Here is a 17,340-nt window from a genome sequence, read left to right as displayed (position 1 = left end):
AGCCTTCACTTTGGTTTGTGGCACCTCTCCCTCATCTGGTGACTTGCCAGACCCGTTACCCTGATCTGTTCCGGAACCTTGCAATTTACAAATTAAGCACTGGTACATATATGGTCTTATGACCTATCCGGTGCCATTTTGTAGTTTAAAAAAGTGCAAGTAGTATATGCACACTAATGTTTTCTTGTGTACTTCAAATACCAGGGTGATTATTTTAAAATGTATTTTTTATTTTGAGTATTTCAAGTTTAAGCTCTTTAATATTCTCACTTTTCTTGTGTAGAGAAGTAGGAGGGGTCATTAGACAAGCTCAATGACAAAATAACCTTTTACTGATAGATTAGTATATATCCGCAGAGTGTAAATCCGTCGTGTATAGTACATCATTTGCGACTGCTGTTTTGTAAATCTTTGTTTGCTTTGTGTTCTCTGCAGTTCCCAGTGCTTCTCCGCAGCTGTCCTTGCTGAGCACGTCTCCCACTGATATCAGAGTGATGTGGCTGCCTCTGTCCTCACAGCTAAGCCGCGGAGCTATCACTCGCTACCGCATCGATTATAGAGCACTGGAGCAGGGTAAAAGAGCCACCCACTGACCTTACGCATAAAATAATATTCAGATTTTTAAAAATGTGATCTTATTACATTGCTTTGTTGAGCGGTCAGACAAAAATATGGATACTTTTGTATTGTATTTTGTCATATTTAAAGAGAAGTTCACCCAAAAAGGAAACTTTACTTGATATTTACACACCCTCAAGTGGGTCCAAGCCTTTGAGTTTCTTTTTTAAATCTAAAGAACAAATTTTAAATATTGTTAGAAATCTGTAAACATTGACTCCCATGATAGGAATAAAAATTGTATGGAAGTCAATGGTTAGTGGTTTCCAACATTTTACAAAATGTCTTCTTTTGATTTCAACACACTGCATAAAATGCTTTTCTTTTTTGTTTATTTTTGTCTTGTTTCCAGTTCAAATATCTACAAGTTCTTAAATCAAGAAGCATTTTCTAGGCAAGCAAAAATATGTTATTTTATTTAATTATTTATTATTTATTTGTTATATTTAATTTTATGTTTTCAGAAATGATATGCAAAAATTAAGTGAGTTTTTCTTTAAAACACACTAAATAATCTGCCAAGATTGTAAGCAAAGTATTCTTGTTTTTTGTTTTGGCACTTACCTCATTGTCAGATTATTTTGCTTAATTTAAAGAGAAACTTTCACATATTATTACTTAAACAATACTATATATTTTGCTCATATATAAAATACTTGAACTAAAAATGTTTATATATTTGGATGAGAAATAAGACAACAACTTAAAGTAAGAAAATAATTTATTGTAGTGCAAAATAAAGAAACTTAAACAGGTTAATGATGTGTGAAGGGTGTGTAAATGGTGACTGATCTTTCAGTTTTGGGTGAACCATCCCTTTAATACATCAGTCTTTTATAGTATAATGTTCATAAAGACTACACACACGCAAACATGCAATTGGTTGTAATTTTTTAATATTTATATGTCCAAATAATACGATGAAATGGTGATAGCTTTAAATCAAAAGGGTTTTTATAATAATATAGCAGACTTCTTGCATAAAATGTGTGTAAGATTGCAAGTACAACAAAATGCATCAATTGCCCACACTTGAATGATCGCATTTGACTTCTCAAATTTCACTCCGATTACACAAGGCGTGTAGTTATTCATTCATGTAGTAGATTCATTCAAGTTAAAAGTTTAGAGGCTTTTTAAATTAGTAAATGAACGAGTGTGTGAAAGAGGATTGTGTGTGAGGTTTTGCCTTGACACACGTTGCCTGTAAAATTCTTAGTTTTGTGCGTTTAATTTTGTCACTAGCAGTGCAGCAGACATGTCTGGGGTATTTTGAGGAACGACAAAGACATGCCTGATTGCTTAGCTCTATTAGAGCTCTGGATGCTTAATGAACAGTAATAAAGGTGGAACAAAAGACAGATTCGCTCTGATGGCCTGTGACACTGAATGAGAGACGAAGCAAAGTCATTTCAGACATCCATTGTTCATGCTGCTTTATCAGTCGGCTACAGAAATGATTTTCACTGGCGTACTTATCTTCTGGCACGTGTTTGTGTGTGTGTGTGTGTGTGTGTGTGTGTGTGTGTGTGTGTGTGTGTGTGCCCTGCAGTGGATCACATATACTCTGTGGAAGTGGGTGGAAATGAGACGCAGGTGACTCTTAGGGATTTGAAACCAAATCAAGCGTACCAGCTCCGGATTTCTGCAGGAACACGGGCTGGTTTTAGTCAGTCTTCTGAGTGGGCTTCACACCACACACCAAACCTTACTCAGGGTGAGTAAACGTGCACAAACATAAATGCACACAGATGCAGTACCCGTTTCAACTCGCTCAGGGTTAAACTTACAGGTTTCCCAGAGGTCATAGAATTTCTGGAAGTTCATGGAATTTTAAAAAGCTCTTTTCCATACATTCAATGTCAGGCAGTTTTTTGTTCAAGTATTGGAATAACAGGCACTTTTGTTTATCAGTTTATTTTTGGCTGTTATTAAAATGTAATTTTTCTATACTGTATTATGTTTTTAGTCACCTACAGTGCATCCGGAAAGTATTCATTGCACTTCACTTTTTCCATGTTTTTTATGGTAAAGCATTATTCCAAAATGGATTAAATTAATTTATTTCCTTAAACTTCTACACGCAATACCCCATAATGATGATTTTTTTTTTAAATTATTGCAAATTTATTACAAATAAAAAAACTGAAAAATCACATGTACATAAGTATTCACAGCCTTTGCTTAATACTTTGTTGATGCACCTTTGGCAGCAATTATAGCCTCAAGTCTTTTTGAATATGATGCCACAAGCTTGGCATACCTGTCTTCGGGAATTTTTGCCCATTCCTCTTTGTTGATGTTTAATAGGATTTAGGTCTGGGCTTTGGCTGGGCCACTCAAGAACATTCACAGAGTTGTTGTAAAGCCACTCCAATGATATTTTGGCAGTGTGCTTTGGGTCATTGTCCCTCTATCCTGACTAGTCTAGTCCATGCATTGCTGTAGGGATGGTATTAGCCTGGTGATGATAACAGAATTGTAATTTTGTGGTGAACTGTCCCTTTAAGTCAAATGCAAACACCAAACTATACCTGTAACCAAAGTAAATATACAAGGGAATCTTTGGTAGACTCTGTCTACCAAAATGACCACTACAGAGACTAGATACTCTGGTTTCGTTTAAAAAATTTAAAATCTGAGGCAAATTTTCCATTGCTGCTCTAATAATGCCTATTAAATTGAAAAATTATGGTCAAGGTCAAACTATTATAATAGTATGCACCTTGTTTTTTCTGATTATTATAGATCATGAAATTTCAGCTTTTTAGTCAGTCAAAGTAAGGAAGAGGAAAATTTTGAATTTGGCCAAGAGTATGAACCCTAAACCATTTGCAGTGGTGCCTCTCCGTTCATCTGACATCTACCAGGATTGTTTATGTCCATGTTTAACTTCTTGTCTATATTACTATATTATTTTAGTGTCTGCATGTAATATTAGATACCAGTATAAACAATTTGTTAATTTTTTTAAACACTACTGTACAAAGTATGGGTTCACTTTTATTGATCAAAATTAAAATATTAAAAAATATTTTTTACAATTTAAAATAGCAGTTTTTTTAATAATTAAATATATTTTAAAATGTACTTCATACAAGTGATGGCAGCACTGTATTTTTAGCAGCCATTCCACCAGTCTTTAGTGCCACACAATGCTATTGAAATCACTGTAATATTTGATTTGATGCCCAGTTATTATTTGTGAGTTGTGCTGATAATTTGTTTTCCAGAATACCTGAAAGCTGTTTCTCAAAATGTGAAATATATCAATTCATACATAGATAGAATAATAATAACTTGTAACCATTTGAATTATTATGGTGGGATAAACATATAAGCTTCTTTACAGTCGTTTTTAATAGTACTGTAATTAGTATGTGATATCAGAGTCCCCTGCTAATAACATGTTGTGTAGTTTGCAAACACAAAACACACACTGCCATTCTCACATGCTCTGTTGTTTTTCCCACAGTGCTCTTTGCTCCCACTGAGCTCAAAGTGAGAGCCAAAATGCATTCCCTCCATGTCACATGGCAGTCGCCGCCCAATCACACGCAGATCACCGGCTACAAGCTTTCCTGGCGGGAGGTGGACGGAGACGAGCTGACCAATGAGGAGAAGCCTGTGATCAGCGAGAGGATTCAGCAGATCAAGCTGAGGAAGAGAATTAAACATCACGAGGTCACGGGCCTTGGTGAGAACTGAGCAAAGTCTTTCATTTTGCTCCAATTAATGTGAAGAGCTTGATTAGTTGTTTGAGATAAAACTGCAGGGGTCTGATTTAAAAAATGTACCAGGAGTGAATGTACACTAGAATAAATATTTGTTTTTTTATTACTGATTATGTCTCATACACTGTAAAAAAAATGCTGGGTTGCACACAGTCAATGTGTGTTGGGACAACATGAAGGAATCAAGTTAACTTGTTAGTTTTACAAATGTAGGTGGATTGGACATAAAGTTATTAAGTTGTCCCACAAAAACTGTCAAGAATTGAGTTATTTCAGCTCATTTTAAATAAGTAGTTTGAAATAACACCAATCATAATATTTTTGTGTATGATGATTTAAAGTGGTTCAATTAAATACATTTTAGGTTGTTAAATGTGTTTACCTTAGAGTTTACTTAAAACTGCACACATTTTTTCCATCAAGTTTGTTCTTTATAGATCAGTTTTTGCAAGGGATGTGGTTTACACATATTTCCATCATTGATTTGTGCATACGAACTTGATAAATGTGTTATAAATGAGACCCCTGGACAGAGGCGATCCTCTACTGTGCCCTTGCATACAACTATACATGAAGCTGAAATTTTAGACATCAAGAGTGATTCTCTTGCACTGCCAGTAGTTATAAAATGGAAAGCTGGAGGTCAGGTTTGACTTTATTGGATGATAGACAATGACTTCAGACAGTATTTTAGTATTTATTTAAACTGCAATTTGTGCTCAACAGACCAGTCTAGACCAGTCTGGATGATCATTATTTGTATCATTTTCTTTCAGCTCCTGATCGTCTGTATGAGGTGAGGGTTTGGGCATTTAATAAGCAGACTGAGGGTTATCCTGCTGTCTGGAAGGGAAGGACGGAGAAGCTCACACGAGGTGTGTGTATATTGGATGAAAATAAAATAGTAGATCAAATCATGTCAAGCTGTCCTGAAGATTTAAATTGATAACTTGCCTAAAAATGAAATACTTTTGGTGATTTTATGAAATACTAGTCACTAGTGGCACTTTGAGAGTTCAAAAAATAAAAATAAAAAAAACATAGCTTCTGATGATACCTTAGTCTCGGGTATTAATTTTGTTTTGAAAATATTCATGTTTTTTTTTTTTTTTATTCTCAAAGTGCTGGTAGCCGTTAAAGAGTTAAACCAACATTAAAAATTATTTTAGTATTTTCTCACCCTCCACTTGTTCCAAACCTGGTTGAGTTTCTTTCTTCTGTTGAACAAAATGTATATATTTATAAAATGTTGGAAAGCAGCAGCTGTTGACTTCCATAGAATTTTTGTTTCTACTATTGATGTCAATGGCTCCTGGTTTTTGTCATTCTTTAGAATATGTTTTATCTAAATAAATGGTGAACAATTATAAAAAAAAATAAGAAAATTACAGAATTTTCTTTTTTGGTGGAACTGTTACTGTTACCAGCATTTTTAAATCATCAAGAACCACAGTTATAGCTAGAAAATCTTTTATAATACCCTACTGCATAGAGTTGAAAATGTAAATGAACTGCGGACCCTTTTCATAAGACTGTTATGACAGCTGCCATCAGCATCTTAAATTCTTGAAAGTTTTTTAATTTAGTCTTTTTTTATCGTATGTACATTTATAAAGCTATACTTTGTATTACTGTACATCATCTTTGCATCAAATGACAAAAAAAAAAAATCATTGAGTTTTTCATTTATTATATCAGGAAAAAGAAAAGAAAAATGTATTTGTTGCATTTTCCGATTTACTGTGCTCCAAGTTTATGTCAACTTCCGCTGCTGAGAAACCCAGAAATGTGTAAAGGATCCATACTAATGCTGGGCAAAGATTAATTGCGATTAAACACATCCAAAATATTTTTTTTGCACAATATATGTCTTTTATTTATATAAAATTCATATATTGTGTCACCAGTCATGAACATTATTAAGCATGTCTGGGGTAGGATGAAAGAGGAGGCATTGAAGATGAATCCAAAGAATTTTGATGAACTCTGGGAGTCCTGCAAGAATGAGAGTCCTACACAGTATTAATTCTTTTTACACTGCACCATGACTTTATATTCTTTACTGTACATTATTTCTGTTTAGTGACAAGACTTTTGTCTTATCAAAATCAGACCTTACTGTCCTAATTAAATAACTAAAAATCAAGGCATGATCATATTTTATTTTGGTGAAATAAGCGTAATCTAGAGGCCTTTGTTTTTCATATAAACCACTTCTGATAACAAATGATCAACTAGAAGTCAAGTTATTATTTGTTTTTCCTAAAACTTGGATAGGTAACAAGACTTTTATCAGGTAGTGTAGATAATAAATGCACACAGTACACACACTTAAATTATGTCAAAACAAACTTTTATTTTGGATCCTATTAATCACAATTAATTTTTGACCAGCAATAGTCCATACATTTTCATTTTTGGGTAAACTGTCTCTTAAAGTCAATAAATAATATGCGTGTGTGTGTGTGTGTGTGTGTGTGTGTGTGTGTGTGTGTGTGTGTGTGTGGTTGTTTAGTGCGCACGACAGACTCTCTTCCACCACTTCCACCCATCAGTGTCAGAGCTCGAGCGAACAGCTCCACCTCTATCTGGCTCCGCTGGGAGAAGCCACACTTCAGCAATGTGCGTATCATCAACTATACAATACGCTGCAGCCCTGCAGGCATTCGCAACGCATCGCTAGTCTCATACTATACCAGGTACCGTTTTAAAGAACGCACACATACAAGAAAGTTTCTCACATGCTCAGATTTCTTCAGAAATCCTTGTACTACTTCATGAAATTAAACAAAAAATATATATTTACCAAATATAAATATTGTTGTTTAAACCATGCTACATTCTTTGAGAAGTTCAGTATTTTTTACAATAGAGATCAGTTTGTAGCATTAAAAATGTATTTTGCAGTCACTTTAGACTAATTGAATCTGTTTTTTTACTTGGATAATGGTAGTGTGGAAGAAGTGTTTCAAGTCTTACTAAAAAGACAATACAAACTTGATTTTCATTACAGTAATAAATAATGTACTGAAAACATATTTATTCAAATATCAAAGTCCTTCATAAACCATTGGTCTTTCCCACAAACATCTTCCCATGCTGTGTATTCCTCTTCATTATGTTTCAGCTCTTCTCAGGAGATTTTGCTGGGATCACTAAAGCCTTTCACCAGCTATGAAATCGCTGTGCAGTCTAACGGAGCTGATATGAGCGGCCCTTTCAGCAGTACAGTGGAAGAGTCCACACTTCCAGACAGTGAGTACGATGTGAAGCAACCTTTATACTGAACATATGAAGGAAATATCAAAAAGAAAGTTGAAGATGCTACACATGGTCTCCTTTACTCCAAAAAAATAAATAAATAAAAGAAGCAGCAGCTTTTTTCGCACATGTGAGTTTAGTTTCTGGTGAATCTGGCAGTGTTTAGTGTGTTCATGCGTGAGCGAGAGCTTTAATTATAATGTGTGTACAAGCGTGAATTTCTGTAGGCTTTTTTTTTTCTGCGTGGGAAGTGATGAATGAATGCGAATTTGTGAGCATCCTGTGAGTTTGTGTGTGTTTGTGTCTGTGTGTGTTAGGTTAACAGTTAGGGGATTAATAGGGAGAGGCGTAAGGAGATAATTGGCTTTAATTAAAAGCCCAGATGGAATTGCCCCTTTTGTTGGCCAAGAGTTTTCAGCTTGTCAGTCAGTCTGGCCAAGCGATGGCAGGGTGCACAGACACTGCCATTTAGTGTCACACTCACTGAGACCATCTTTATCTGCTCCTGAAGGGAGAAAAAAAAGTGGCCACTTTAAAAACAGACATTTCCCTGTTTAAAACGTGATATTATACTCACAGAATCTCAGTAAAACACACAGCCCATACCTAATGTGACCACATTTGTTTGGTTGTATTATTTGTTTAGCTTTAGCATCTAGCACACTATATGATTTAAAGGGGAAGTATCATGCTGACTTACTTATACAAATATTTACCCTATATTTTAAAGATTTTATTTATTTATATATACATCATATTTACATCATATTATTAATATTTTATCATTTTTTTCCTAATATTTATCTCATGTTATTAATATTTTAGATTTTTTTCTTAATGTTTACCTCATATTATTAATACTTTATTTATATTTACCTAATATGTACCTCATATTAATCTTGAGTACATCTATTGCCTACAAACTATTTAAATGTGTATTTTCCTTCTCCTCACCCCACAGCAATTCCTTTAAAGGGATAGTTCCCCCAAAATTAAAAAAATTAAACACTATTTACTCATACTCTAGTGGTTTTATCACTTTATGAGATTCTTTTTACTCTTAAACACAAAAGAAGATATTTTGAAAAATGTTAGAAACCTGTAACCATTCACTTCCATAACAGGAAAAACAAATGGTTACAGGTTTTCAGCTTTCTTCAAAACATATTTTTTCTACAACAGAAGAAAGAAACTCATAAAGGTTTGAAGGGTGAGTAAATGATGACATCATTTTCATTTCTGGGTGAACTATCCCTTTAAATAAAATAAATAAAAAGGAGATGTGCAATCTTTCTTTCATTTGGCACCAAATACAAATTTCTCTAGGATTTATACCTATATTGCTGCAATTAATTGCATTATATAAGTTGAAATAAAAGTTTCAGATGATTAAATTTCACAATTATTTGGTGGTTTATATTTACTATTCCGAACTACTGTGCTTCTCTTTCTTTTGTGGCTGTTGTTTGTGATTCAATTGTGTGTGTGTGTGTGTGTGTGTGTGTGTTTTCCGACAGGACCCTCCTCTCCTGTGGACATGCAGTTAAGCGCTCTGGACTCGTTCTCAGTTCTGGTGAGCTGGCGCCCTCCGCTGGAGCCTAATGGAGTTGTCCTGACCTACTGGATTCTTTACACCCCCAACATCAGCCATCCAGATTACCAGTGGACAAACCTCACACATGATGGTCAGTCTGCACACACACAAACAAGCCAATGGTGTTGTACTTTGTCATTTCTTGTGGCTCTGACTCTTCCTCGTCCCTCAGGTTACGTGACTAGTGCAGAGGTGCCGGGCCTGATGAGCGGGACGCGTTATTATTTTAAGATGGGGGCCTGCACTGAGGTGGGAGTGGGACCATATTCACCCGTGAAGGATGTCTATACACCTCCCAAAAAATATGGTATGCAGTCACTATTTGTGCAATGGATTGTTTTTATTTTTTTTGTTCAGGTTTTATTTTTTAAGGTTGTAATACTTTTTTATGGTCACCTTTTTTGTCCGAAACATGAAGATTATCAGTTTTTTCACTTTCACTTTTACATTAAATTTTTTTTTTTCTCTTTCATCCATATAATCCATATAATTAATTACACTGTTGTTCATCACACACACACACACACACACACACACACACTTTATATATATATATATATATATATATATATATATATATATATATATATATATATATATATATATATATATATATATATACTAGTAGCAGTGTAATATGGCTTTATATTGGCACTGGTGGGACTGCAGGCCAAGTGCCTTAGTGTCCAACCAGTGACGATAAACAGCCACATTGCACTCCTACAAGTGTGATATTGCATTTATACAACAGTTTCGCAGCATAATTATCTATATGAAAAGAAAATCAAACACGGAGAGTCTTAAATATCCTTTTGTACAAAGAACTACTTTCTTCCACCATTCATTGACATCTGCATTTCACTTCAAAACAGCGGAAACTATTATTACTTTACAACGTCACTTTAGAGCTAGTATTTCAATGATTCTCTAGCATAATGTCTAAAGTGATAACATAACATTTTGCTCACATTTTAAGATTGTAAGGTTAAAAAGCATGAAATGCCAGCAGTCTACAGAGATTTCCCAGTATTTCTCTATTGCAATTGGGATATCACAATAGTTAACCCCCAAAAAGCCAAAGCAAAGCAAACACTATCAGATTACTATGGTAGAAATACAGCAGTACAAAATATAAAAGAGAGGTCGACTTAGATTGAATATCACTTGCCTGTTTCGTAATGATTTTTTCAGCTGTAGAAAACGCTGTATTTCTCCCCTAATAAATTATAATGTGGTCTCTCTCACCATCTTGTGGTGAAACGTCAACCGTCTTTGCTTTGCTCAATGACAGGCTGATGGCTGCCGATGCACTGAATCTCAGAAGTTATACAAATTTAAAATAGGCACTACCCTTATAAATAAACTGCATAGTTGCAATCTAAACAGCTACATTCTTGCCTAAAAAACGTCAGAGGTACATTATTTTGTCCAACAGCAGCGATATTTGTCAAATTGTAGTGAGATTATTCCTCTGGTGTCACTCTATGTGGGTGGAGTAATACAGAAGGCTGAAGAGGCTGTAAGAGTGTTGAGAAATTGCACAGCTATCAGTCAATCAGATTCGAGAACTAGACAGAACTGTTGTATAAATATATTTCTATTTCACATAAAGGCATTTCTTTTTCGTTTTGGTATTAGTTAAATGAATCATGCAAAGTCTTACCCAAGACTTGTGAGCGCTAGTGTCTTTTTACTGTTAATTTGTTTTAATGGAAATAGAGCAAATGTTTCTATTTACACTAGAGATACACAATACTTAAAAAGCATGGCAAAAAGAGCTAATCTTCCATAATTACTAGTTGAATAAATGTCAAAATATTACAGCCATCTTACGGTTGCTTACATGTGCTTTTGCTAGACGCTTTTATTCAAGGAGACTTGCATTGCATTCAAGGTGTACATCGAATCTGAGTTAAACCCATGACCTTGCAATATTCTTTCACTAACAGAATTGCAATGAAAACTTGGCTGATATGTGAACATTTGCTTTCAGAAAATGTAAGCTTGAACCTAAATCCTTGAACCTAAAATTATCACGGTTTTGTACTTTGTGTGTCTGTATTATTTTCAATTGCCTAGGGATTGTAAACCCCAATTTAATATGGTAGTTAATGTTTTCTGTTTCTGCATCACGTGTGTGTGTGTGTGTGTGTGTGTGTGTGTGTGTGTGTGTGTGTGTGTGTGTGTGTGTGTGTGTTTCCATGGGGTGAATGAAGTATTGTGTTCTTGATTTAAACAGGACTTAATTTCCCTATGTTTATGTGCGTCTCTAATACTCACTGAAATACTCCCACAGTACTTTAGAATATCCCCCCCCTCTCTCTCTCTCTTTCTCTCTCTTTCTCTTTCTCTCTATCTCTCTCTCTCTTTCTCTCTTTTTAATTTTGTGGTCTTGTAATTCATTTCTTTTACCAGTCCAGATGTAGTTAGCTGTATTAAGTCCAAAAGAGACCAACATTTATTCTTAATGAGAATAAATTGTCTTCAAAAGTCTTAAATTTGACTTGGTGTAGCCTGCAAAAACCTTGTTTTATGTGTGTGTGTGCGCACATGGTTTGTGTATTTGTGTGTGTGTGTGTTGTGTGTGGAAAGACTGCCATCTGCCTCTGCCCATCACTGACACTCAATTAATAGCTCTCCCACAGGGAGTGTGAAGTGTTTCAGTCCAGCCTCAAACACACACACACACACACATCATCTGTGGAGAGTTGGCTGTAGAAATTCACACAGACTTGCGTACACTAGTCATATAATGAGTTATAATTAATATCATGCTTTCTGTTATAATTAATATCCCATTATTATACTTACGTTTGGTTTACTGTGAGCTTTAATTATCCTTACCTAATGATTGATTTCTGTAATATATTACAGATTCTTTTATTTCCATTCACCTGTTTTTTTTTTATCATGTTCTCCCTCTCTCTCTCTCTGTTTCTCCTGTAGAGCTGGATATTCATGCTGTGACTGGTATCATAGTTGGAGTGTGTCTCGGTCTGCTCTGCATCCTGCTCTGCATGTGTATCAGCTTCCGCAATGGAAAAACACGGTATGCTCCTGTCCAAACTCTCAAATTCACTATAGCCTCAGTTTTGAAAGCTACAGTCAGTATAAATAATTCACTCAAAATTGAATATTCCATCATCACTTACACATGCAAGCACTCCCTGGTAAAACAATGAATAATTTCTGTGAAACTAACTTGTTGATTTAGACAGAAGCAGACAGGAAGGCCTGAAAAAATGCATTGTAATGAGATGTTCAGGATGTAGAAATGAACTCAAGCAAAATAGTCAAATTGAACAACTGCATCACCTGCAAATGAGACTGAAGATGTCAACAAGTGATTCCCCAGATGTCAATGATGACTGACAGATTTACTGTAGATTAAAGGAAGCATCCACTGTAGATGACATGTTTGGTGGAGTTGAGTATGCTCAAATGTTGTTGTTTTTTTTCTGATAACAGAGACCAAAAATCCTTATTAGACCTTATAAAACCTTACAAGACTCTAAAATATTTATATTTTTTCAATTGAACGAATGAAGGTAAGACATAAAATAGTAAAGGGCTTGAAATGATAATAATAAAATAAACAATAAAAATTAAGTTTATTTTTATACTAATTTCGAGAGGAGCACGTGATTATGATTGAACACAGGACCTACAGTATCTGACCTACCTTCTCGAGACCTACCTGAGCTCAAACTCCCCTCTCCCCTTCAAACGAGAGGGAGCCCCGGGCTTAAGGACCTAATGAGCTCAGGGCTCTCTCCCAGGACAGCATGACAAGCTCACTTTATAATCAATCATCAGCTAAGTGTGAACTCTTGAAATATACTTTTTTTAAAAAACAGGAAATACCTTTTGCCATCCTAGTCTCTGTATGTATTCACAGACAGCTTGAAATGCCTACATTTAAATAAAACAAACAAACAAAAAACATGTTTAGTTAATCCATGTACAACAATGACAGGAAAATGTATTTATAAAACACTTCTTTCTGGTGCTCAAATCTGATTGGCTAGGAGCTGTGCAAAATTTTGGCACTATCATCCCTGATCCAGCCTCTTTTCCTGTGTGTATCATCCGAGTGCCAAGTGGATGTCTAAACTCACTATAGTTTGGGGCTTTTAAAGCATATAATGTATTTTTCAGAGTTTACAGATTGTACAAAATGTACTGTTGTTGTTTAGATGTTTAAATATGCAGATTATTTATAAGCGCAATGTCTATTTGAAAATGTGAATTGATGGTTTTGGAGAAATCCCTGCTGAGAGCACCCTCCTGAACGACACTTATATTGGAATCTGGTGCGTGTTTGTCATTCATTCATTTATTCATTCATTTTTCGCCTAAGTCCCTTAAGTAATCTGGTGACGCCAAAGCGGAATGAACCGCCAACTTATCCAGCATATGTTTTATGCAGTTTTACCCAATTCACTTATACTGCATTTCTTTGGACTGACGGGAGAACCAGAGCACACGGAGGAAAGCCACGTGAACAAAGGGGGAACATGCAAACTCCATACAGAAATGGCAACTAATCCAAGCCGAGTGGCCTTCTTGTTGTGAGGCGATTGTGACACCCGATACATGTTTGTTTAGCAGTTAAATTAGAATTTAAATTAGTTTGATTTATAAATTAATTTGGGTTGGGTGTAAAACTTAATAAACGATAATAGGTTAGTGTAAGGGTTAAATTTAGGGTTTAGGTTGGTGTAGGCATTAAATAAACTGAATAGATTGGTCTCTGTTACATGTACATGTCTTGAAATAAACCAATCAAAAGCCCCAGCAATGCAGCCAATTTGGAGCTCAAATTCCACCTATTTGTAGCTAACCTGCCAATTTGGAGCTGGCTCCTATCTCTGTTTATACAGAGGTGTTATAGCTTCTGTTTAACTCATCTGAAAGGCTTTGAGCAAACATGGGAAATCCCCAAAGGAAACATCACTTTCCTCTGCAGACTTATCAAACTACTGCTAAACCAATACTCTATTGTATAAACTTCTACATATAGTTATACTAAGTAGGAGTTTGGTGTTTACTTTGCTTTTGCCTTTATGGGCTGAAATGTTGCAGAGTAGATGTGGTAGTCAAAATAACACAGACTGGACTACTAATTACTTATTGATTTTGTTTAAACAAAATATTCCAGTGATACACTTGGGCGAAAAAGTTGAAACACAAGAAAACTTAGCTCTGCTTAAGTATAGGTTTAAAAAAATGTGTGTGTGTGTGTGTGTGTGTGTGTGTGTGTGTGTGTGTGTGTGTGTGTGTGTGTGTGTGTGTGTGTGTGTGTGTGTGTATATATATATATATATATATATATATATATATATATACATATATACACATATCTTATATATATATAAGATATCTTATTCTGTATATAACTTTTGTACACTACCTGACAAAAGTTTTGTTGCCTATTCAAGTTTTAGGAACAACAAATAATAACTTGACTTCTAGTTGATCATTTGGTATCAGAAGTGACTTAAATGAAAGGCAAAGTCCTCTAGATTACGCTTATTTTATCAAAATAAAATATGATCATGCCTTGATTTTTAATTATTTAATTAGGACTGTAATGTCTGACTTTACTTAGACAAAAGTCTTTTCACATTTCAGTCTGGGCGACTGCATCCTACATCTCTGCAATGACTCTGATAACTTACTAATAAAGTCATCTGGAATGGCAAAGAAAGCCTTCTTGCAGGACTCCCAGAGATAATCAAGATTTTTTGGATTCCTCTTCAATGCCTCCTTCTTCATCTTAACCCAGACATGCTCAATAATGTTTATGTCTGGTGACTGGGCTGGCCAATCCTGAAGCACCTAGACCTTGTTTACTTTCAGGAACTTTGATGTGGAGGCTGAAGTATGAGAAGGAGTGTTATCCTGCTGACGTTTTTGCCCTCTCCTGTGCTTTGTAATGTCGTGGGCAGCACAAATGTCTTGATACTTAAGGCTGCTAATGTTGGCAGATCTCTTACATTACCAATTGAAAATGGAACCCCAAACCATGATTTTTCCTTTACCAAACTTGACTGTTTTCTGTGAGAATCTTGGGTCTATGTGGGTTCCAATAGCTCTTCTGCAGTATAGGTGATGATTGGGATGTAGTTCAACAGATGATTCATCAGAAAAATCTACCTTTTGTCACTTTTCCAAATAATCAACTCAAAGTCAAGATATTATTTGTTGCTCTTACAATAGGATCGACGACAAGACTTTTGTCAGCTAGTGTGTATATATACTGTGTATATATACTGCAATTTACATGAAAAACTTCAAATTAAATACAAAAATGTTTACAACTTAAACTAAATTTATAAGACTAGACAAAAACATGCTTGCTTGAAATATATAAAGACAAACATTTTAAACTGAGCAAACAAAAATCTAAAAAATAAATAAATAAATAAATAACCCACAATTGCCAAACTCTGATATCATAAAGCCAATTCATAATGGTTAATAAAATAATAGCAAGACTAATAATATGTAATAAAATAACATTTTCATTATCAGGGAAATAGGACCCACTGAGTTTTATTGTGTAAGCTTGGAAACATTGTTCAAAAAGGGGCTGCAACAGCGATAGCTTAGGCAAAAAAATAAATGAAATAATAAATCTGGTTTCCCCAAAGGGTGTTCAAGATGAATAAGCTGCTGTGAAAAAGCCTCCCTAAATTACATTCAAATTCTTAAAGTTTCAAGGACCTTTTGGATGTTCCTTTTGTCTGAAATGAGCCATGGGTGAATAACAGCACTCAATCTCCCAGTGTGTGTCTGAAGCAGATGTGGCAGATGTGGAGTATTGAGAGCTGAATGACAGAGTGTCATGGCTGATTGCTCTTGCTCTATTAGAGCTCTGCTGGTTTAATGAACAGCCACAGAGGCAGATAGAGTCTGCTGGGCTTTTGCATTTAGAGAGAAACTCATTTCACCTTCTTCTGAGAATTGTGTTGAGCCGCAGTGATTATTGGTTAACAGAGTCTGAATAGAGCCATGTCGCCATTATACACGCGTGACCTTTAGAATTTAAAGCTTTCACATAAGTGTACATTGACATTAATGTGGTTGATTTGACAAGCTGTGTGAGGCTGGGTTAATGTGCACTCATCAGACTCGTAGCTGAGGAGTTTTGAGTGCTGTTGTACCGGACCTCCAGCTGGCAAATTGCGGCCAAGCACATTAGATGAAATGACTACTTCTTTAATATTCACATGTGCATAAAAGGGAAAATATGGGTATTTCTGACAAAGCAGTATGAGATTTGTTTGCTCTCTTTTGTTGGGGTATTTCAAAGCTGCAGTACAGTATTATAGTCCAACCATATGTTTAACCAAACGAGGAGTTTTACATCTAAATAAATGATAAACACATTTTCAAAAAGGTAAGGCCCCATCCCAATTCTATTTTTGTACCCTTCCCTTTCCCCTTGACTCTTGAAACGGAGTGTTAAGTGGAAAAGCTTCAAAATGTACCTCTTAGAAATGGGACAACACCTGCACACGTCATCATATATCATTGAGATCTCCTACTTCATACAAGATTGACAAAGCGACTGCTGTACTGTAGTTATTCCAGTTGCGTTTTTTCTTTTTTTTTTTGGTATTTATCTTCAGGAAATCACAGAAAGCAACGATATCATGTTATCATAATGATCTAATGTGGCAATAAGATCGTAACTGTACTGTGCATTTACACCATGGCCATATTCATCTATGTAAACACACAAAAACAACATTAACATTATAGCAGACACTGTAAAAAGCTCATTCTCAGCCACTAGACTTTTCTGACAGGGTATCCGAGTGTCATCGAGTGACAGAATGTTGTGGGACTGCTATACAGGAGTTATGATTTTGGATTATAAATAGGGAAATTTAGCTGTTTTTAATTCATCTTTTTTTTATTAAAAATTAAACATTAGTAATAATGACAAAAAATACTAATTTGTGGATATATTTTTTCCGTGTGCAGCCATGCAGCCGTTTTGGCTGGTTTATTCCGGGAAATTTTCTTATCCATGAAAACTATCTAGCCCTTCCCCTTAGCCCTACATCTTCAAGCCAAAGAGAATTGGGACACCCCTATCCTTTCACATGAACATACAAAATG

General features: G+C 35.2%; 1 protein-coding gene across 2 annotated transcripts in view; it reads left to right on the top strand.

The window, feature by feature from the left end:
* Positions 1-17,340, top strand: part of igdcc4 (immunoglobulin superfamily, DCC subclass, member 4) — a 129,294-nt gene that overhangs the window by 103,917 nt on the left and 8,037 nt on the right. For both annotated transcript variants that reach the window (XM_087261269.1, XM_087261270.1), the window contains exons 9-17: positions 436-573; positions 2,171-2,335; positions 4,094-4,315; positions 5,129-5,227; positions 6,868-7,051; positions 7,480-7,607; positions 9,131-9,298; positions 9,380-9,514; positions 12,154-12,256. In XM_087261269.1, coding sequence (XP_087117395.1) covers positions 436-573; positions 2,171-2,335; positions 4,094-4,315; positions 5,129-5,227; positions 6,868-7,051; positions 7,480-7,607; positions 9,131-9,298; positions 9,380-9,514; positions 12,154-12,256 — 1,342 coding nt within the window. The remainder of the gene's footprint in view (positions 1-435; positions 574-2,170; positions 2,336-4,093; positions 4,316-5,128; positions 5,228-6,867; positions 7,052-7,479; positions 7,608-9,130; positions 9,299-9,379; positions 9,515-12,153; positions 12,257-17,340) is intronic.

This window comes from Danio rerio, chromosome 7, assembly GCF_052040795.2.
Source record: "Danio rerio strain M-AB ecotype USA chromosome 7, GRCz13ab, whole genome shotgun sequence".
In the NCBI taxonomy this organism is placed as follows: Eukaryota; Metazoa; Chordata; class Actinopteri; order Cypriniformes; family Danionidae; genus Danio; species Danio rerio.
Note: the sequence above shows the minus strand (reverse complement) of the source record. Positions and strands in the feature narration are given on the sequence as shown.